The sequence below is a fragment of the Lutra lutra genome, chromosome 4 (genome assembly GCF_902655055.1).
Source record: "Lutra lutra chromosome 4, mLutLut1.2, whole genome shotgun sequence".
NCBI lineage: Eukaryota > Metazoa > Chordata > Mammalia > Carnivora > Mustelidae > Lutra > Lutra lutra.
The window spans coordinates 173,057,965-173,081,127 of NC_062281.1; the positions used below are offsets into that span (position 1 = coordinate 173,057,965).

At 42.8% G+C, this 23,163-nt stretch overlaps 2 protein-coding genes across 9 annotated transcripts in view; one reads left to right on the plus strand and one right to left on the minus strand.

The window, feature by feature from the left end:
* The window catches only part of S100PBP (S100P binding protein), a 40,788-nt gene extending 29,190 nt beyond the window's left edge, over positions 1-11,598 (minus strand). The window contains exons 1-4 of one of the 8 annotated variants that reach the window (XM_047727813.1): positions 11,482-11,598; positions 2,753-2,863; positions 1,225-2,039; positions 517-605 (exon numbers count right to left, since the gene is read on the minus strand). In XM_047727813.1, the coding sequence (XP_047583769.1) occupies positions 517-605; positions 1,225-2,037 (902 nt within the window). In that variant the 5' untranslated portion in view covers positions 2,038-2,039; positions 2,753-2,863; positions 11,482-11,598. Of the gene's footprint in view, positions 1-516; positions 606-1,224; positions 2,040-2,752; positions 2,864-3,955; positions 4,018-11,275; positions 11,420-11,481 lie in introns of those variants that run through there. The other 7 variants (XM_047727811.1, XM_047727815.1, XM_047727812.1 and 4 more) reach the window with 7 other exon arrangements.
* Positions 11,547-23,163, plus strand: part of YARS1 (tyrosyl-tRNA synthetase 1) — a 37,920-nt gene continuing 26,303 nt past the window's right edge. The window contains 3 exon segments of the mRNA XM_047727809.1: positions 11,547-11,780; positions 14,712-14,858; positions 15,001-15,176. Coding sequence (XP_047583765.1) covers positions 11,616-11,780; positions 14,712-14,858; positions 15,001-15,176 — 488 coding nt within the window. The 5' untranslated portion in view covers positions 11,547-11,615.

Sequence of the window (23,163 nt, forward strand, 5' to 3'; positions counted from 1 at the left end):
TTTTGGCTCAGGTCATGATCTCAGGGTCCTGGGATCAAGCCCCACATTGGGCTCTCTGCTCAGCGGGGAACCTGCTTTCCCCCCCACCCCACCCTCCTGCCTGCGCCTTGCCTCTCTGCCTGCTTGTGATCTCTGTCAAATAAAAATAAATAAAATCTTTAAAAAAAAAAATTATTCTAACCTCCTGTCGTATCTATGACCAAGCTTCCGGATGCACAGGAAAAGAAATCTTACATTTATACAGTGCTTTCACTAATAAGTCTCTTTTATTCCCAAAATAACTTTGTGAGGCATCGGAGAAGGCATCCTTAGCCTCATTTGTTGACAAATAAACTGAAGTCACAGGTCATGTGACTTGCCCAAGGTCACACCTAACGCTATGCGTTAGTGGTCCCAGCACTTAAAAGTATGCTTACACCTGGTACATGGTTTTATTCTACACTAAGGGAGAACTGAGGTGGGAAAGAAAGAAACTGAACAGAACCAATAGAAATCAGAATATTATCATACTGTTACCTTCTTTTGTTTTGCAGAACAGGAATGACTTTGCCTAGTCTTCTCTCACTGACTTTCAGCCTCCCCGAATCCTTGTCAAGAACATCCTGCTTTCGTTCAGAGCAGAAGGAAAGATAATTATAAGGAAAAAGCTGAAAACACTATTTATGGACATATTCTTAATAAAGGCTACAGAGGCATATTTCTGAACCCTATGTACCAGGCACAATGACAGATACTTTAAATGAGATAGTGATTGTAATTTTAAGGAAAAGAAAGAAACCCTAAGTGGTATGCCCATTTGATAAACAGGGAATCAGGCTCAAAGAGGTTAGGTAAATTGCCTAAGCTTTTTCAGCTCTTCAGGAGCTAATCAGGTGCTGTGCCTCATTTTAGTATGGCACCAGAGATTGAGAATTAAGCTGAAACCCAAAGAAAGGGGAAATAATAGTAAAATCATCATTACCTTAGTAATTATTCAGTAAGTAATAATTTAATATTATATACCAATTACTATAAATATATTATTTCATTAATCCTTACTATACTGTGAAGTATTATTTAGTACAATACATGGGTAAGAAATACAAGGAAACAGGCTAAACACTTTTCCCAAGGTCACAGTTCTAGTCAGGATTCAAATCCCAATTTGTTTGATGAATACAAAGTTCTGCTATACAGCTTTAAGTGAAAATAATTTTTCTATCTACCTTGAAAAAATATACTTACTTTGTTTGATGAACTGGAAACAACCGGAAACCTCACTTCGCAATTTGATTTATGTGATCCATTTTTCCAGGATGACTCCATATTAGGAGTCTCTGAATGGTCCACGATCTGAGAGACTACAGGTGTAGGTCTCTTACTCTCAAGTATATTTTTATCAGACATAGTTTGTTCAAAGTCACTGTCTGAAGGAGAAGAGAGTGGGGGCACATCCCAAGCAGAATTACTGGGATCAATCCCTTCAGACTCAGTGCAGAGTTTGCTCTCATTTGGGCTAAGACCATCTTTTCTCATCTCTTCCCCAAGGGAGGAAGGTTTTTCAGTATCTTTGAATGAATCAGTCTTGTCCTTATCAAGCACAGCATCACAAACTGTTGGATCAAATGGTGTAACAACTGTTATTTTTATAAGATTCTTTTCTAGTGCAAAGTGTCTGTTTAATGGTTTAGCAGGAGTTCGTCCATGACCAACTGATGTACTTAGTTGAGGTAGTTTTAAGAGGCCAGAGGTCTCAGCTACTGGTCCCAAGCTGTACAATGAATTTTTCTCTTGGGAAGAGTCAAATAGAATTTGACTCCCTTTATCTCCTTTCTCAACACGCCTGCTATCATCTTTAAGGTCGTCATCCTTCAAGAGCTCTTGAATATCTTCCTCTGTGAAACTGAAATGGCCATCATCTTCTTCTCCCTCAGACAGATCCAGCAAGGAGTCATCCAACCCATCCTCATCCAAGGAACCCCAAGAAAATGGGGCATTGTCTTTAGGCAAGAGAGAAGTTCCAGAAGACTGTTCAGAGGACATTAGTGAGCACGTCATATCTGGAAAAATAAGAGGCAGTCTCACTGAGGAACACGAATTACCCCTGTATCTGTTCTACAGTGGTGGTGTCCCTATATTTCAAATTCTTTGCATTGTGACTTGTAACATGAGAAATAATTTTAAGATATTTAACCTTACCAGAATCATGGAAATACACATTAGAACAGTGACAGACTTTTCTTCCTAACAAAATAGTGAAAATTAAGATGCCATAATATGTAAGTTGATAAGGATGTAGAAAACAAGCATCCTCAAACACTATCAGTATCAAAGAGTGTTAAGTCAGCACAGTATTTTGTGGAGAGTAATCTGCAATACCATTTGACCCCACAATTTCAATTCTGTGAATTCTTCCTGCAGCAGCACCTATACAAATGCACATAGATACATTTATAAGGATGTTCAAAGCAACATTATTTAAAATAGCCAAATATTAGAGACAACCTAAATGTCCATCACCAGAACTGCTCAGTGAAATCATGGTACATTCATACTATGGAATACTTTAAAACTATTTAAAAACATAATGAAGTAGAGCAGTATATACTATCATGGAATGATATCCACAACATACAAATAAAACAAATATATATTATGTAAAAGGTTTGGATTCTTATAGTTTATAGTTTAGAAAAAAACAAATGTACAACTTCTGAAATTAAAAAAAAAAAAACACACAAAACTTTAAGAATATAAGAATTGTCTTCCATACTGTGTGGAGCTGCTGGTGTGATCTCTGCCACGAGACCAAATGGGAAAAGGTTTCAGCTCCCGCTAGCTGTTCCTTTCAGGAGACTTGTCAAAATGATTGACTCCCACCTTCCTGCAGGCACAAAGAAAATTAGAGGATCTTCTCATCACTTTCAACTCTGCTAATTACAAAGTCAACTGTATTATGCTTTAAGGTGCTCCACCTATTAATTTTGATCTTGATTTTTTTAAATACCAGAAAGTTGGATTTTGAGTCAAGAACATCAAAAAAATCTTTAGAGGAAAAATTATGCAACTAAGGAACTAGCTTTGTTCCTCCCAACAATTTTGTACTTTCTTAAGAATATCATTTGCTCCAGCAAAATGAATACTGGCTTGGAGTACTGAGATCTTGCTTGTAGTCCTGGTTCTGTCACTAACCAGCTGTGATAATTTACATAAGCCACTTAACCATTTGGATTTGTTTCCTCATTTATAAAATGGGGACCAGGCTATGTCTAAGATTCCACCAAGACCTACAAGTTAATCATGATCAAACATACTGAAGTCTCATTTTCAATTTATATATAAATGCAAAGAACAGAAAAATATAAACAGAACTGATGATTGTTAAAACCTATGAGGGAACTGAGAGAGGTCAAGAGGAGACTTCAGTGTCATTCTACTTGAGTACCTGTATATTATTTATACAATTAAAACCTAGCTTTTAAACAGTGATGGACCTAAATTATTTTCTAGATGGGAAGGTGATTAAAACCTTATATTTCACATATCATGTCAACATCTGAGAAGCTGTAAGAAATGCCGAAACACTAAACTCAATAAATTTGGAAAGTGCCTTCTAGGACTTTCCCACCTCGCTTTCCCTCCACATCCTGAATTCTAGCTTTAGTTCATGCATTCTTTCAGAAAACATTTTCTGAGCACTGAGCAAGATAACATGTTTCTTTGTGGCTTCTTAAAAAATAAAGATACAGGGCATCTGGGTGGCTCAGTTGGTTAAGCAACTGCCTTTGGTTCAGGTCATAATCCCAGAGTCCTGGGATCCAGTCCCATATCGGGCAACTCCACAGGGAGTTTTCTTCTCCCTCTGACCTTCTCCCCTCTCATGATCTGTCTCTCTCTCAAATAAATAAAATCTTTAAAAATAAAATAAAAAATAAAGATACATTTTCCATCCTTAAAGAACATATAATCTGGGTACCTGGGTGGCTCAGTCAGTTAAGTGTCCAACTCTTGATCTGGGCTCAAGTCTTGATCTCACGGTTGTGAGTTCGAGCCCCACATTGGGCTCCAAGCCCAGCGTGGAGCCTACTTAAAAAAGTATAATCCTCCTAGGGCAATAAATTGAAAGTTATGCACCAATATGAGAAAATATAAAATGGTATGAACAATAAAGTTCTAGAGAAAGGAGGAGAGGATTACAGAACTTTAGAGTCAGAAAGGATTTACATAATGTACAACATGGTGACTATAGTTAACAATACTGTATTTTATATTTGAAAGTTGCTAAGAGTAGGTTTTAAAAGTTCTCATTACAAGGGAAAAAACTATGTGAGGGCGCCTGGGTGGCTCAGTGGGTTAAGCCTCTCCCTTTGGCTCAGGTCATGATCTCAGGGTCCTGGGATAGAGTCCCACATCCGGCTCTCTGCTCAGCAGGGAGCCTGCTTCCTCTTCTCTCTCTCTCTCTGCCTCTCTGCCTAGTCTCTGTGATCTCTCTCTGTCAAATAAATAAATAAAATCTTAAAAAAAAAAAAACAACTATGTGCGGGGATATATGTTAACTATTCTTACTGTGGTAATCATTTAGTAATATGTACATTTATCATTACACTGTATGCCTTAAACTAATATACTGTATCAATTATATCTCAATAAAACTGGAGGGGAAAGAAATAAAATTTTTTTAAAAAGAAGAAACTTAGTTAAATTTACTCATCTTATGAGATGGGCCAGCAAGAAATATAAAGTACCAATAATAAACCAGGCACTGTGAAACACATTTTAAAACTTTTTTTCTTTTTTAGATTTTACTTATTTGACAGATCACAAGTAAGCAGAGAGGTGGGGAGAGGGAGAGGGGGAAGCAGGCTCCCCACCAAGCAGAGAGCCCAATGCGGGGCTCGATCCCAGGACCCTGAGATCATGACCTGAGCTGAAGGCAGAGGCTCAACCCACTGAGCCACCCAGGTGCGCCCATTTTAAAACCTTTTTTCTTTTTTAATAGATTTTATTTATTTATTTTTGAGAGAAAGAAACAGTGAGAGAGAGCATGAGAGGGGAGAAAGTCAGGGGAAGAAGCAGACTCCGTGTGGAGCTGCGAGCCTGATGAGAGACTCCATCTAGGGACTCCGAGATCATGACCTGAGCCGAAGGCAGCTGCTTAACCAACTGAGCCATCCAAGCCCCCCTTCTTCATTTTAAAACTTCTAATTTAACTCCTCAACATAACTAACATAGACCTTGCCAAATAAACTAAGCTTTCTTTTTTATTTAAACTTAGGGCTGCTAAGACTTTTTATGTTATTTTACCAATATTCCAGCATTGTTAAGAGAGTTCCAGGCACTGCAGGCACTGAAGCAGGTGCCTCTACGAAGAGAAAAATAGTTTTCTCTGCCCAGTGACTAGGCTTTAGGCTGCAGTAAGAAAAAGTCTAAAGTTTGTAGGTGCCAAGCGCAAGTATCACAGGCACTGATGTTAAGCAGCTCTATTTCTGAGAAGCCCTTTCTGAGCCACTAACTCCACTCTCACTCAAACTCCTTCCAAAAGGAAGGTCTAGTTCAAGCAGCTGGCATGACCAAATGAAGAGTTCAATAAATCTTCATTCTTAAGAACTATAGTTAGAGGCATCAAGTAACTCAACCAAGCACACAGACCTATTAAAGCTAGAACGAGGATCCAAACACAGGTCTAATTCCAAAAGTAAAGTCTTCTCTGTTACCCTTCTCACAGATATGCCCTGGATGCGTCAACAAACAGCAGAGCCTCTTAATTTCAGTACACTCTCTAATATACTATGAAAAATAAAGACACTGAAGAGGACATTTGATCCCCCTTGGCAAAAATAACTTAAGCCATTTTATTACACACAGGCTTTCCTTGACTTCCCAAGTAGAATAGAAGATGAGATATCTCCCTGAATGTGGCCAAATCTCACTGGAAGAAAAACATCCTTACTTGCAAACTTGATTGTGCATGCATAGGACCAATATCCTTCACAACAACTGAAAGCATCCATCTCTATACCACATGACATCCAGAGGCACAGAGCTGGCTCTTCTGAGCTTCTTTCAGAGAATGTTCCAACGTTTGGGAGCAAAAGCATGCAAAACAATAGTGTGTGTATACACACACGCGCGCGGGCACGTGCACGCACATATATAACTTTTAATTTACCCAAGTCATTCTCTCCACAATTTTATTTCCTCCTTTTAAAAAGGTTTTTATTACACATAACTTACAACATACACAAATGTAACAACAGTATAACAAACCCCCATATACCCATCACAACACCAACAACTATCAACCCATAGCAAATCTTATCCCATCCACTCCCCAAGTTCATCAGATTACCTTGGTTTGTTTGTTTTGTTTTTAAAGATTTTATTTATTTGTTTTGAGAGAGAGAGAGAGAGAGCAAGAGCACACACACAAGCAGGGGGAATAGCAGAGGGAGAGGGAGAAGCAGGCTTCCCGCTGAGCCAGGAGCCTCATGTGGGGCTAGATCCTAGGACCCTGAGCCACAGGCAGCTGCTTAACCAACTGAGCCACCCAGGTGCCCCTTTATGGGATTATTTTGAAGCAAATCCCAGGCATCACATCATTTCATCTATAAATAAAAAGGATTCCTTACTGTAAAATACATGGTTCAGGCACCCAATTATTTTATAAATGTCTTATTTTTAAAGATAAAAAAAAAAATCAGGGGGCACCTGGGTGGCTCAGTAGTTAAGCGTCTGCCTTTGGCTCGGGTCATGATCCGAGGGTCCTGGGATCGAGCCCCACATCGGGCTCCCTGCTCAAAGGGAAGCCTGATTCTCCCTCTCCTGCTCTCCCTGCTTGTGTTCCCTTTCTTGCTGTTTCTCTATCAAATAAATAAAAGATTTAAAAAAAAAAATGGGGCACCTGGGTGGCTCAGTGGGTTAAAGCCTCTGCCTTAGGCTCAGGTCATGATCCCAGGGTCTTGGGATAGAGCCCCTCATCTGGCTCTCTGCTCCATGGGGCGCCTGCTTCCTCCTCTCTCTCTCTGCCTACCTGTGATCTCTGTCAAATAAATAAATAAAATCTTAAAAAAAAAAAAATCAGTATCCAGGGCGCCAGGGTGGGTCAGTCATTAAGTGTCTACTTTCGGCTCAGGTCATGAACCCAGAGTCCTGGGATCAAGTCCCACACTGGGCTCCCTGCGTGACAGGAAGCCTGTGTCTCCCTCTCTCATTTCCCTGCTTGTGTTCCCTCTCTCGATGTCTCTCTCTGGCAAATAAATAAATAAAATCTTAAAAAAAAAAAATCAGTATCCAAATAAGTCCACACACTGCAACTGGCTGATATGTTTTGTATATTTTAATCTACGGATTCCCCCGTCTTTTTTTCCCCTTGCAATCTGTTAGAGAAATAATACCATATAGTGTATGGATACATATATATATCATTAAATTATAAAAACATGCATGGGAATAAGCAGCACAAAATTCAGGACAATGATTACCTCTGGGGGTAGAGAGGGAAGAGAAATGGCAAGGGGGTATGAATATCTTCAATTCTATCTGTAATGTTTTATTTCTTTAAAAAATTAACAAAAAAACCTATAAAAAATATGGCAAGGGGTGCCTTTGAACCCCACATCGGGAGCGTAGAAATTACTTTAAATATATATATGGGGGCACCTGGGTGGCCCAGTGGGTTAAGCCTCTGCCTTCGGCTCAAGTCATGATCTCAGGGTCCTGGGATCAGGCTCTCTGCTCAGCAGGGAGCCTGCCTCTCTGTCTACTTGTGATCTCTCTGTCAAATAAATAAATAAAATCTTAAAAAAAAAAATCAAATATATATATGCCAGAGGCCTGGGTGGCTCAGTTGGTTAAGCAACCAACTCTTGATAGTAGCTCAGGTCTTGATCTCAGGGTTGTTGAGTTCAGGCCCTGCGCAGGGGCTTAAAAAAATTAAAAAAAAAAAGGGGGGGGGGAGCCGGGGACACCATTTTAGAAAGATTCCATTTCTGCTGTTCTTGTGCTAAGTCCTGTTTCAAGGTCTACATTTTGCATCTGAATAAAACAAAGAAGCTACGTTGCCACTCCAAACAGAGAGAAGAAAGTTAATCATTCTCTAAGTTCCATCCTAGGCCCCAAACACCTGATAACATCTAAAAAGAACCGATCCCAAACAGATTCACAGACATCAGCTTCAAACAAACCTTGCCTGACACTGGCATCAATACCCCCTACCTTCAGTGATTTATGGAATAACACCTACTATTCACCTGAAACTCACCTTTGATTAGAGGCTTCCTTGGGTTCCTGAAGGAACATGAACCATGGACCCTTTCCAATATAAAACTATAACCCCAAGTGACAGAGTAACTTACTTTTCATTTTTGGAGTCTCCCAGACACTCTGCTATCCTCTATCACTTACTATTCAATGAACTCTGTTCTCACTTCCTCCTGGCTCCCATATGATTCTTATCCTGAACAAAGCCAAGGACCGTAGTCAACTGGTATTAGAGGGACCCCCCCCACCCAGTGCTCTTAATTCAGCCTGCCTACATTGATAAAATAAAGCTGAATGATGTGTATAATAGTAGCATTATGTTATTTCCTATAAACCTTATATGCTTAAAATATTTAATAAAAATTTTAAATTAATAAGTCAGTAGAGAAATATAATGATTATATTCTGTAGTTTCAAATGTCCTCTCCAACACAACAGGGACCATCACAGTAGCTATCTCATAGTGTTGTTGCCATAATTAAACGAGACCATGAACACAAAGCACTGTGAGTACTACAAGCACAATGGAAAAGCTCAGGAAGTAGTGGCTATAGTTTCTATTTCTTCCCACTATCATCAACTCCTTGACCCCTGAGGAGTCTCAAGGAAGCACAGGCAGGGTAAGAAAGAATGCTAATCTAACTGAGAATTTTCCCTAGGTCCTTGCTTGTTAAGAAATTATCTGGTATACTCTAATCTCTTCTAGTTCAACCATATTGCCATTGAATTAATTAAAGACCAGGCTGTGTGGACATTTGAAGTATCAGGCAAATCCTTCGAATTAATGGGTACTGACGTGTCCTGTATAGAGGGACTGAACTAAAATTCAGAGACCTCGGGGCGCCTGGGTGGCTCAGTGGGTTGAAGCCTCTACCTTCAGCTCGGGTCCTGGGGTCCTGATTCCAGGGTCCTGGGATCAAGACCACATCGGGCTCCAGCGGACTCTCTGCTTAGCGGGGAGCCTGCTTCCTCCTCTCTCTCTGCCTACTTGTGATCTCCGTCAAATAAATAAATAAAATCTTTAAATAAATAAATAAATAAAATAAAATTCAGAGACCGCACAAGTCACTTGAAGTCTCTGAACCACAATTCAGATGAGAACAGTCATCTGAAAAATGGAGGATACAATTATACACTGTTAACTTCAAACACAGATCATCATGAGGATCAAATGAAGTGATGTTTATGAAAGCACTCTACACCTAAAGGCCCTATGCTAATTAAAGTTGATATACAATGAATTTGCAAGAGGGGGAAATCTCAGATAACATTAAGATCTAAAGTGAATTTCCACAAGACAGCCTTAGCACTTCTCTGTCTGCCATTCTACCATTAACTGCCTTTCTTGGCACTTGCTTTGTAACTTCCACCTAAAATAAGGATCTCTTTATTTTTAAGGGAAGAATATTTTCCCCATCTCCTAAGTCTATCTCTTAATTCCTCTGCTCCCCATCCCTCCTGTGACCCTATTCTGTCCTTCCACATCTCTCTCACCTGTCCACCCCCTTCTTCACACTTCAGTTTACCACCCCCATGCTCTGTTCTCTAACCACCTAGCTGCAACCTCAGAAACTGGTTCCCTTGCTATTTTTATCCTACCTAAGAAAACCTATTGCCTTAGAGCACAAAGCCTTAAAATTGCAACACCAGACACAACTCCATATCCCTCCTTCAAGGTTCTTAACCCAAAAGACCATTACCAAGCTAGATCTGATAGGTATGACCAAGGGCAAGCTAGATCTGATAAGTATGGTCAAGGGCAAAGATTATTTCCAAAGGACAGGCCTTTGATTTCCAACTTTCCCCACAGGCAATACCAGAACAGTACAAAAGGCACTCCCTAGGCTTTATCACTCCATAAAACGAGCATAACATTCAAAATAATCAAAGTGAACTGAAATTATCTGTAAGAATTCTGCAACTTCCTCTGAAGTAAATGAAAATACTATAGGACAGAAAACAACCTAGGGCTGGAAATCTCTGCTTTAGGTTAACATTTCACTAGATATGGAGTCCAAGATTCTCATCCCACAGGGGCATTGAAACTAAATTATTACTAAGCTTACAGCAACAGGTTTCTTTTTAAAAAGAAAATGTTTAGATAATTTATACATGATAGCTAAAGCTTGCGACCTCTAAACAAATTCACCAGAAACTGGAGATCAGCCGATAGGCAATTCAATCATTTCTTTCCCCTCTCCGGGGCCCACCGTGGAGTGTCAGCTGCCTTCCCTCCCGCCCTGGACGAAACCGGTGGCAGCTCCCGTCCCGAGAGCTAAGAGGAAGGGTAACCCAAGTCCACCCTTCGTAGGATACTGCTTGGGCTGCCCCCTGCTCTCTCCCCCAGAAATGCGACAGCCTCAGCACAGCATTGGCATCGGGGCTGGGCCTTCGCACTTCCCTCCTCCCTCCCCCGAAAACACCGAGAATTCCCGCCTCCCCGCGGAAGGCGGGAGAAGCGCGGGGTAGCTCCCCGCCCCTCCCCCCGCAGGCGCCAAACCGACCCCTCCGCAGGCCTGCGCGGTGCACCGCTCACCGGAGGGTAGCCACCCACACCCACGCCCACACCTCGGTGGGACCGAGGCCCTGTCAGCCCAAGGGGTGGGCCATCCTCTCCCTCCCCCACCCGCTAGGCGCGGCGGGAAGATCTTATCCCTAGCAACAACCCCCCCCCCCCCTCCAGTGGGGCAGGGGCAGCGGCACTCCCAAACCACCTAACACACCCATCCCCCCCTACCCCCACTGGGCAGGGAGACTGACAACGCTGCCCCCCTCACAGGTGACCCGACAGTCTCCCTCTTCCACAGCAGAGTGAGAGACATCTACCTCCTCCGACGTGGAGGTGGGGCGCAGGGACACTCCCCCTCCCGCCGCCATCACCTCAGGAACGACAACCAGCCCTCTCCCAGCAGGGTGAAGCCTTCCCAGCCCTTCAACGGGGTGGACCGGCATGTAGAGCCCCCTGGAGAAGCAACAGGCGCCCACATCCCCCTCCCAGCCGGGAACGCAGACCCCCCTCATCCCTCCCGCTCTTCACCTCCGGAAGCGGGGCCGAAGCCTGAGCGAACGACTGCGCCTCACTCCGCCCCCTGCGCCATTTTATCGCCCCCTCCCCGACCTCCCCCACCCGAGGCTGCGGGGCCAGCGCAAGGGGGAGGGCAAATGGGCAGTGATTGGCAGGAAACCTCCCCGCCCCTCAGGGGGGTGTGCCCCGCGCAGGCGCCGCAACTCCGCCCTCCGTACCTCCTTGCCGGCCTGCTGGCTCCGCCCCTTTCTCGTCTCATCGACCAGCTCGACTCTCAGTTGGTCCTGGCTCCTTCCTGTCCGCTCTTAGGCTAAGGGTTCAGGCCGAGGAAGCCGAGCGACGAGCTCAGCTGATGCAACCTAACTGGGCCCGCGTGACAGTTCCCGGCACGCGGCGGCGGCGGCGACCGAGGAAGCGGCGCGGTGCCGGGCTGAGCGCGGGAGATAGGGGCGACGGAGCCATGGGGGACGCTCCGAGCCCTGAAGAGAAGCTGCACCTTATCACCCGGAACCTGCAGGTCGGGCCTCAGGGTTGGAAATGCGCTCTTGGGGACTGGGGGCTCGAGGTCCAGTGACCCTGAGCTTCACTACCGGATCCTAAGTGTGTGAGGTCGGGGACTCCGCGCCGAGGCAGCTCAGAGAGACTACAGCCCTCGCTGCTGGTTGGTCGATCGGCCAGTCACTCAGACAAGCAGCAGTTATCTGGGTCGCACAGAAATGACAGTGGGCTCACCTCCTGTGTGCAGTTACCTTGCGTTGAGTCCAGCTTTGAATCCAGGACTGCCACCCCACCCACCCTATTATGTGCCAGGCGCGGTGCTAGGCACTGGGGATACGTCAGAGCCTTGCCCTCCCGGGGCTTGTCTGGAGAATCAGACGTTCAGGATGACCCGTAATTCAAAAACTTAGTTACAGTTTGAAACAAGTGCTGTAAAGTATATCTTTGGAGCTTTGGAAGGGAATTAGGGAAGAGGGCCGGGGGAGTGTCAGGGAATGCTGAGGATGTGAACTCTAAATTGCGCCTTGATGATGCAAATCACTTGGCTCCACATCTGTGCGAGCTGTTTCCAGGAACTGCAGGAGTAGAAGTTAACCAGAAGAATAATGGATTGGGGGGCATTTTAGTTAGAAGGAAGCCAGGGCAATACGCAGAGGGGAGAAAGAACACTGGTTCAGAGGGAAGGCAGATTTGGCTGGAGTATTGTGAGCAAATTGGAGATCACTTAATAAATATATATTGCCCATTTCCTTGCCTCCTTCAGGCCTCTGACTATTGTCACATTATGGGGAAAGCCTTTCCTGACCACTTTATTTAAATAACAAACCCCCTGCTACCAGAATTGTCTCATCCCTTGTTCTAGCCTTTTTCATTGTTGTTTCTCCATAGAACTTATCACTATCTAACATACTATGTATTTTACTTGTTTGTTGAGAAGGATTAGGCAAGGACCAGGTCATGAGGGCCTTGCAGGCTATGTTTAAAAGTGAAGTTTATTCTAATAGCAGTGATACATTGGTTGGGCCACAGCTTGGGGTTTTTGTTTGTTTGTTTGTTTTGAGATATAATTCACATGCCAAAAAAAAAATCATCCTTTTAAAGTGTACATTTTGGTGGGTTTTAGTATAGCCCCGAGATTGTATACTTAGCATCACTTTCTGATTCCACATTTTCATCACCAAAATAAAACCTGTATACCCATTGGCAATCACTGCCCATTTCCCCGCTCCTGGCAGCCCTGGGGAAACACTAATCTACTTGCTGTCTTTAATTTGCATATTCTGGGCATTTCATGTAAGCGGAAGCATGTAATATGTGGCTTTTTATGTCTCGTTTCTTTCATTTAGCATGTTTTTAGGGTTTATCCATGTCGTCACACCCATCAGAACTTTATTCCTTATTATGGCTGAAAAATATTCATGATTATATGGATATATCACATTTTGTTTCTCTTTCCATCAGTTGGTGGGCATTTGGGTTCTTTCCACTCATAACTTGATCTTAACCAGTAATTTTTGCGTGCTTCCTCTTAGATTCTTTGTCCTTCCCTTTCCACAAAATAATGCTGTTTGGGGACAAAGGATGTACAAAGCTAATGGCACTGACTCACTTAGGTTTTAAAGGATAAATGATAGGACCTTTCCTTGGGTGGCAAGAATTCTCCCAAGTTCCAAATAGTCAGGGGCTAGGAGGGTACGGGATCCAGCTGCCAGCTCCCTTGAAACATAGGATTTTAATAAGTCCTGCTAATAGGTGATTCAAACCAGCAAAACGGTTTTTGTCTTTCATGGCTTCTGACTGCCTTCCCAAACCATTACTTGAAAGAATCACTAAAATCTCTTTTGTTACCAGCATACTGATCTGTTAGGATTTTTCTAATATTGTCTTAAGGCAAAATAAACCATTAAAGTATTAAATAGGTGAATGAGTCAATCAAGTTTTGTGTTTTAGAGATCTCTCTGGCTGCCTTCTGGAACAAGGACTGGAGGGAGAAAGAATAGATACGGGAGTCCTGCTAGAAGGCTATTACAGTAGTCTTGGTGTGATTGATGGTGGCCTAGGCTAGTGTGGTGGTATGGAGGCAGAGAGAAGGAGGAGGATTTAGGAGCTTTGGGGTAACTTGGGCACTTGGTGAATGATAGTACCATTCACTGCACTGGAGTGAAACTATGAGTGAAAAAGATGGGTGGGGAGCAAGGTAGGAAGGTGAGAGCACAAGGTTAATTTTGGACATGTTGAGTTTGAGTTTATTGGGTTGATAACAAGTACATTGTTCCATATATGGGTGTGAGCAGTAGATTTGGTAGTTAATTAGCTTATAAGTAAGTGAAGCATCTTAAATGGGATTAGCTAGGGAGCATGTAGAGTAAGAAGAGAAGAGATAGGGCTGCAAAGATTGCTAATATTTAATGATTAGCAAGAAGAACAGCTGTAGAGAAATCTGAGCCAGCAGCCAGAGAAGTAGGAGGAAAACTAAGAAAATAGAAAAGTGAAGGACCAAAAGAGGGGAGTGTTTCAGGAATGGAGTGAGGACTAAAAAATTTTCGTTGAATTTAGTAACAATGGGGGTCATCCATGATCTTAGCTAGAGCATTTTCAGTGGTGTGATGCTTCATGGAATTCAGCTGGAATGGGAGATGAGAAATAAAGACCAGAAGAGACATGTTTCAAGAAGTTGGCTCTAACGTGAGTTAGAGTAGATAGATGGAGGAGAAGGTGCGAGTAGGGACATGTCCCATTCCTTAACAGCAGTGGCATTTCACTGGAGTGGTGCTAGCAACGGCACCAGCTTAGTTTGGCTCTCATTCAGCGCTGCAAGCACGGTTGGACCTCCCTGCTGGCTCTGGGCCTAGACCCTCAGTGACACATGCTTTTGTTTTCCTTGTCACAGGGTAAAGGATGAGCAAGGTGGGGCACCAGCATTAAACCAGCTCTTCTGCTTCCACAACAGGAGGTTCTGGGAGAAGAGAAGCTGAAGGAGATACTCAAGGAGCGGGAACTTAAAGTTTACTGGGGAACAGCAACCACAGGCAAGCCACATGTGGCTTACTTCGTGCCTATGTCTAAGATTGCGGACTTCCTAAAAGCAGGATGCGAGGTAAGAAGTAATATTTTGTAAACCAAGCAGTTCCTTGGGGAATGGCCCAAAAAGAGGTTTAATAAGGGCAGGGCAGAGAGGGGGATTTGGAGGTACTTGGACAAAATACACATTTTGGTGGCCCCTTATCTGTTACGTCCAGGTAACGATTCTGTTTGCGGACCTTCACGCATACCTGGATAACATGAAAGCTCCATGGGAACTTCTAGAACTCCGAACCAGCTACTATGAGAATGTGATCAAGGCAATGCTGGAGAGCATTGGTGTACCCTTGGAAAAGCTCAAGTTCGTCAAAGGCACTGATTACCAGCTCAGCAAGTAAGTTCTAGATCATCCAACCTCCTTGTGGTTCTCATGCTCCTAGCTAATTACAGGTCTGTGGAGTGTAGGCACTCTTCAAGTTTGGATTAGAAGCCATTAAAAAAATTTATACTCTTTGTCCTTTCAAGTCATCCATCAAAAATGTACTTAATACCTCTCTGCTGTCCACTTTGCTGGAGGTGTGACTGTAACCAAAACAGAGTCCTTGGCCTTGCAGAGCTCCCAGCGTACGGGAGAATGATGATCAGCAATTCAGGCTCCCTTTTTCCTTCCAGCCTCAGCAAATCATGATTAGAGAAAAGTGAAAGAAAAGTATTTCACTTGTTTCTCACCTCCCCGACAATTTTTTTTAAAGATTTTCTTTCTTGAGGGCCTGGGTGGCTCAGTGGGTTAAGCCTCTGCCTTCGGCTCAGGTCATGATCTCAGGATCCTGGGATCGAGCTCTGTATCAGGCTCTCTGCTCAGCAGGAAACCTGCTTCTCCCCACCTCTCTCTCTGCCTGCCTTTCTGTGTACTTGTGATCACTGTTTGTCAAATTAATAAATTAAAATCTTTAAAAAAAAAAGTTTTCTTTTTTTTTTTTTAAGGATTTTTATTTATTATTTGACACAGAGACAGAGAGAGAGAGATATCACAAGTAGGCAGAGAGAGAGGGGGAAAGCAGGCTCCCTGCTGAGGAGAGAGCCCAATGCGGGGCTCGATCCCAGGACCCCAAGATCATAACCTGAGCCGAAGGCAGAGGCTTAACCCACTGAGCCACCCAGGTACCCCATATTTTATTTTTTTGACAGGGAGCAGCAGGTAGGGGAAGAGGGAGAAGCAGGTCCCCCACTGAGCAAGGAGCCCAGTGTGGGGCTTGTTCCAGGACCCTGGGATCATGACCTGAGCTAAAGGCAGACACCCAACTGACTGAGCCACCTAGGCATCCCCTCACCAACAATTTTTATTGCTTCATATCTTTATCAATTTTAAACATATTTGTAATATTAGCATAGATATGATTTTGTGTTCTGATTTTTTTTTTAAGATTTTATTTATTTATTTGACCAAGAGAGAGACATCGAGAGAGGGAACACAAGCAGGGGGATTGGGAGAGGGAGAAGCAGGCTTCCTGCTGAGCAGGGAGCCCAATGTGGGTCTCATTCCCAGGACCCAAGGACCACAACCTGAGCCGAAGGCAGACGCCCAATGACTGAGGCACCCAGGTGCCTCTAATTTTTTTTTTAACTTCCGTTATTTCCTAAGTAATTCCTCCATGCTGCCTCATGATTTTTAAAACCTCAATTAAGCCGTGTATCACTCTACTGGTCTAAACCCTCAGAACAACTTTTTAAGGTAAACTTTGGTGTGTCCTGTTTCACAGATAAGGAAACAGATTCCTTTCTCAAGTTCACACTTGCTGTAAGTACAAGAGCCAGGATGTGAACCCAGATCACTTGCTTACAAGTTCATTTCTCTTTTTACTTCATTGATCATAATTTTCTCTTTCTTTAAAGATTTTATTTATTTATTTGAGAGAGAGAGCACACACATGTGAGTTGGGGGAGGGGCAAAGGGAGAGAGAGGGACTAGCAAACTCCACGTTGAGAGTAGAGCCCAATTCAGAATCCATCCCACGACCCCAAAATCATGACCTGAGCCAATACCTAGAGTTGGACACTTAACTGACTGGGCCAGCCAAGCGCCACAGTTGTAATTTTCTTTAGCATTCCTCACTGTTGAACATTTAAGAGTTTTTTTTTTTGGTTTTTTTTTTAAGATTTTATTTATTTATTTGACAGACAGAGATCACAAGTAGGCAGAGAGGCAGGCAGAGGGGGGAAGCAGGCTCCCTGCCAAGCAGAGAGCCTGATGTGGGGCTCGATCCCAGGACCCTGGGATCATGACCTGAGCTGAAAGCAGAGGCTTTAACCCACTGAGCCACCCAGTCGCCCCACACTTAAGAGTTTTAAATAAAGCACATAACTTTCTTATGTAAACAAACATTTGAATCGTCAGCCTCAGTAGAGTGCCTACCATTTCATTTATTTTTACGTTCTACATATATTTACAGAGCACTTATTAGATGATAACCACTGTTGTGGGTCCTGAGTATTCAAAAATCCCCATCCTCGTGGGGCTTACATTTCAGCAAGGAAATACAATCAAAGGAAACAAATGAAAAAGTAATGTGTATGAACTGTGTCAGATGGTGATAGGTGCTACAAAGCAGGCAGGCAGGAGAGAGAGTTCTTGGGGAGCGGGGGTTTCTATTTAAATAGGGTGGCTAGGAAAAACCTCTGATAAGACTTAGATTGAGACCTGAAGGTGAGGGAGTGAGTCATGCGAACACTTACTGAATTCTTCTTTTTTTTTTTTTTTAAGATTTTATTTATTTATTTGACAGAGATCACAAGTAGGCAGAGAGGTAGACGGGGTGGGGGAGAGGGGGTGGGAAGCAGGCTCCCTGCTGAGCAGAGAGCCTGATATGGGGCTCGATCCCAGGACCCCCGGATCATGACCTGAGCCGAAGGCAGAGGCTTTAACCCACTGAGCCACCCAGGCGCCCCGTCAGTCCATATATATTCTTACCATATGTCAGACTCTGTTCTAGGTACCAGGATTATAACAGTGAATGACTCACTGAAAGTTTTTATTCTCCCAAAACAACAGAATTTGCAGTTTGGGAAGATAAGATACATAAATAAAGCTGCCTTGCTTCAAAGTCACTTGATCTTTTTGTATGTACAAAAGTGACTTCAAAGGAAGATGGCTTTGTAAGTATATGTTTTGCTGCACTCCCTCTGTTCCAGACAACACAGTGGTAGATAAATACATAAAAAACCAGACAACATAGCCAGATTCAAAGACAAGGTAAACATTTCTGTGGTAAGAAAAGAGAATTGAAATGCAAATGGGTGAGTTGGGCTGAAGTTACAGGTTTGCTGGGCTCCAGTCAGAAAGCAGACAGTGGGGACAAACCAGGCTTACTGCTTAAACCCAGAGTATAAAGTAGGGCTTTTACCCCTTTCCCATTCCCATCGCTACCCCTCAAGGAAAGTAGAGCCAGGGAGTAGGGGTATTATTTGTCACCTGCCTGGGTCTTTAGGGGCTTTTGTCAAGCTTCAGGCCTATGGAGACTTGACTGTATGCATACCAAGAATTAAACCAAGCTGCCCACCATTTATGAGTGTTACAGCCATGATATTCTCTAAAAGACATAAGCTCTAACATGCCAAGGAATGGCGTCCATTTTTAAAAAGGAAATGATAAAACGGAGAGAGGCAGAAATGAAACATAAATCTATAGAAATAAGAATCACTTAGAAACCTTGGAAACGTAAAAATCAGTCATGAAACCCAAACCAAACCAAACCAAACAACCCCACAGGGGCACCTGGCTAGCTTGGTTGGAAGAGCTCACGACTCTTGATTTCAGGGTTGTGAGTTTGAGCCGCCATGTTGGGTGTAGAGAATATAAATAAATAAACAAACTTTAAAACAAAGAAGAAAGAACTCCACAAACCAGGCTTCGGTGGAAGGCATCAACTCTAGACTGAACGAAATTGAAGGGAAAACTAGAGATTTGAGAGACAGTACTGAGATTCACGGAGAATGCAGCCCAGAGAGATGGACAAAAGAACTGGAAGAGTGTTTGAGACATGGAGGAAGACATTTGCTTCCAGCAGTCTAGCACACTGGGCACTCTGACCAGCCTTACTACCGCAAAAACTAACAGTGCTGGGTAAAAAATTTTTTAAATGTTCCGAATGCTTCAGATCAGTCAGTTGACAAATTAGTCAAAAATACTCAGTGGCCAGAAACCAAACAAAAGTGTGAATACAAAGATACTTTATTTCAGGGGGGTCTGGCTGGCTCACTCAATAGAGCATGCAACTTTGGATCTCAGGGTTGTACGTTCAAGCCCCATGTTGGGTGTAGAGGGTTACTTAAAAGTAAAATCTTTAAAAAAAAAGAAAAAAGAAAAAAATCTGGGGCGCCTGGGTGGCTCAGTGGGTTAGGCCTCTGCCTTCAGCTCAGGTCATGATCTCAGGGTTCTGGGATCGAGCCCCACATCGGGCTTTCTGCTCGGCAGGGAGCCTGCTTCCCTTCCTCTCTCTCTCTGCCTGCCTCTCTGCCTGCTTGTGATCTCTGTCTGTCAAATGGGTAAGGTCTTTAAAAAAAAAAAAAGAAAAGAAAAAAGAAAAAAAAATCTTAAAAAAAAAACAAAACAAGGTACTGTGTTTCAGCTAATCTAAGATGTCATTAAAAATACTGCTGATTAATATGTTAATAAAAATAATTTTTAAGAAAATACTGCTGGGGTGCCTGGGTGGCTCAGTGGGTTAAAGCCTCTGCCTTCGGCTGGGGTCATGGTCCCAGGGTCCTGGGATCAAGCCCCGTATCCCCGCATCCGGCACTCTGCTCAGCAGTGAGCCCACTTCCTCCTCTTTCTCTCCCTGTCTCTCTGCCTGCTTGTGATCTCTATCTGTCAAATAAATAAATAAAATCTTGAAAAAAAAAATACTGCTTATTAGTATCTAACATGTAGTGTTTAAAAGACTTATCTAGAGGGACGCCTGGGTGGCTCAGTTGGTTGGACGACTGCCTTCGGCTCAGGTCATGATCCTGGAGTCCCGGGATCGAGTCCCGCATTGGGCTCCCAGCTCCGCAGGAAGTCTGCTTCTCTCTCTGACGTTCTCCTCGCTCATGCTCTCTCTCACTGTCTCTCTCTCAAAATAAATAAATAAAATCTTTAAAAAAAAAAAAAAAAAGACTTATCTAGATTTTGGAGATGTTAACTTTTTTTTTTAATGCAAAAAAATGCATTTTGTAATCTACAAAATATAATTTGTAGACTACTAGCACCTCAAGAGACCTTGTTGAATTATTGGGATTGAACTTTGGTTTCTGTGGCCTTACAGAGCACAATGAAAAAAAAAAAGAAAAAGCTAAGAAAATTGGAGTACTAGTTCAGGAGGTCCAATATTTGAATACTAAGTATTCTGGAAAAGGGAACAAAGAGTCAGAGGGAAAGAAATCATCAATGAAATAATTTATAGAACAAGTAAATGAGTGTGCAGAGTGGAAGGGCCCATCAGGTGCCTGTCATGCTGAGTGAAAATAAACCCATGCTATAGTGTACTGTCTTAAAATTTCAGAATTCTGAGGACAGAAAAGAAGGGGGGGGATGTATACTACAGACTTCCAAAGGGGCAAAAGAAGTCACATACAGAATTTCAGGAATCAAAATAGCTTTGCTTTTCTCAAAAGGAACACTGAAAACCAGAGAGTGATGAAGCAAAGCCTTTAAACTTCTGGGGGAGGGGCACCTGGCTGGCGTGGTCTGCTGATCTCTGGATGGCAGGTTCGAGCCCCGTGTTGGGTGTAGAGATTACTTTCATTTTGTTTTTTTAAGATTTTATTTATTTATTTGACAGAGAGACAGTGAGAGAGGGAACACAAGCAGGGAGAGTGGGAGAGGGAGAAGCAGGTTTCCCTCTGAGCAGGGAGCCCGATGCGGGGCTCGATCCCAGGACCCTGGGATCACGACCTGAGCCAAAGGCAGACGCTTAGTGACTGAGCCACCCAGGCGTCTCGGGTTTAGAGATTACTTAAAAATAAAATCTTTGAGGGACGCCTGGGTGGCTCAGTTGGTTAAGCAGCTGCCTTCAGCTCAGGTCATGATCCCAGCGTCCTGGGATCGAGTCCCACATCAGGCTCCTTGCTCATCAGGGAGCCTGCTTCTCCCTCTGCCTCTGCCTGCCATTCTGTCTGCCTGTGCTTGCTCTCTCTCCCTCTCTCTCTCTGACAAATAAATAAATAAAATCTTTTAAAAAATAAAATAAAATCTTTGAAAGAAAAAATAAGATTCTGAAGGAAAACAATTTACAGCCTAAAAACCTATACCCACCTGCACTACCATTCAAGTGCAAGAGTAAAATACCTGAAAATCTTTATCTAAAAAAAGTTATTTTCATGTTTTTATTGGTCATTTATGTATCCTCATCTGTGAAGTATCTATGCAAGTAGCCCATTTTTCTTTCTGTTGTTTTTTTATTTTTTATTTTTTAATTTTTTGGGGAGTTCCTTATGTATTCTGGAGAGCAAATCTTTTGTCGTTTATATAGCATGGGGATAGAGAATTAACCACTGACACAGAATAGAGAATTCAGAAATAGATCCTCATAAATATGGAAACTTAAGAGCCAGCATTGCAGATCACCAGAGAAAAAGGATAAACTTTTTAAGAAAAAGTGGTGCAGGGGCACCTGGGTGGTTCAGTTGGCTAAGCAACTGCCTTTGGCTCAGGTTGTGATCCCAGAGTCCTGGGATCTAGCCCCACGTCTGGCTCCCTGCTCCGCAGGAGGCCTGTTCTCCCTCTCCCACCCTGCTAGTGTTCCGTCTCTCACTGTCTCTCTGACAGAAAAATAAGTAAAATCTTTTCCAAAAAATGGTGCAAAGACAATTAGTTATACATGTGGGAAGGAAATGATCTCTCCATTTCAAGTGGATTAAAGATTTAACTGTAAAGGCTAACCTATAAAAGATTTAAAAGACCATACATAGGGGCACCTGGGTGGCTCAGTGGGTTAAAGCCTCTGCCTTCGGCTCGGGTCATGATCCCAGGGTCCTGGGATCGAGCCCCGCATTGGGCTCTCTGCTTAGCGGGGAGCCTGCTTCCTCCTCTTTCTCTGCCTGCCTCTCTGCCTACTTGTGATCTCTTTCTCTCTCTGTCAAATAAATAAATAAAATCTTAAAAAAATAAATAAATAAATAAAAGACCATACATATATAAAACTATCTTATAATCTCAGGGCAAGGCAAATTCAACAAAACACACCAAAAGCATAAATCACAGGAAAAGACTGATGAATTCAAATTCAAATTAAGACCTTCAGTACATCAAAAGTAAAATAAAGTCAAAAGACAAGCCACCAGCTGGGAGAACATATTTAAAACACATGTAACTGGTAAGGATTAATATCCTAGATTCTTTGTCAAAAACTACAAAGTCAGCTTTCAGAAAAATGAGTCAGTCCAGTAGAAAAAGACAAATGGGCATTTCACAGAAGAAATCAAATGACCAATAAATACATGGAAATTAACCTCCTTGGTTATTCAAAGAAATTTAGATTAAAACTTCAGTAAGAAGCCACTCGTGCATACCAAATTAGCAAAAATTAAAATAATGACAATATTTGGTAATAAAATGGATAAAAGTCCATTTGGAAAAGAGTTCAACATTATCCAACCAAAGCTCAAGATGCAGTTTCCCTATGATCCAGTAATTCTACTCTAGGCGTGTATAAAGGAACGTGGCATTTGTATACCAGGAGACACACACTAGAATATTTATAACATACTGTTTATAGATACAAGGATATAAAACTGGAAAGAAACCCAAAAGTTCAGGATAGTAGTTACTCCGGAGGAAGAGGAAGTGGTATAGGATTGTGGCAGGGGGTAGAGCACACGACCTTCAGAAGTAATGAAATCCTTTTTTTTTTTTTTTTTAAGATTTTATTTATTTATTTGACTGAGAGAGATCACAACCTTTTTCTTAAACTGAGTGATGGGTACACTATTCCTCATGTAGTTTATTATTCCTTACATGTATTTCAGTTAAAAAAAAAAAAAGACATGGAAGCTAGATTAGCGAATTCTGCTTATTTATTTATTTATTTATTTTTAAGATTTTATTTATTTACTTGACAGAGAGATCACAAGCAGGCAGAGAGGCAGGCAGAGAGAGGAGGAAGCAGGCTCCCTGCTGAGCAGAGAGCCCGATGCGGGGCTCAATTCCAGGACTCTGAGATCATGACCTGAGCCGAAGGCAGCGGCTTAACTCACTGAGCCACCCAGGCGCCCCTATTTATTTATTTTTTAAGACCTTTTTTTTTATTCATTTGATAGACAGAGATCACAAGCAGGCAGAGAGGCACCAGAGAGAGAGAGGAAGGGAAGCAGGCTCCCTGCCGAGCAGAGAGCCCGATGCGGGGCTC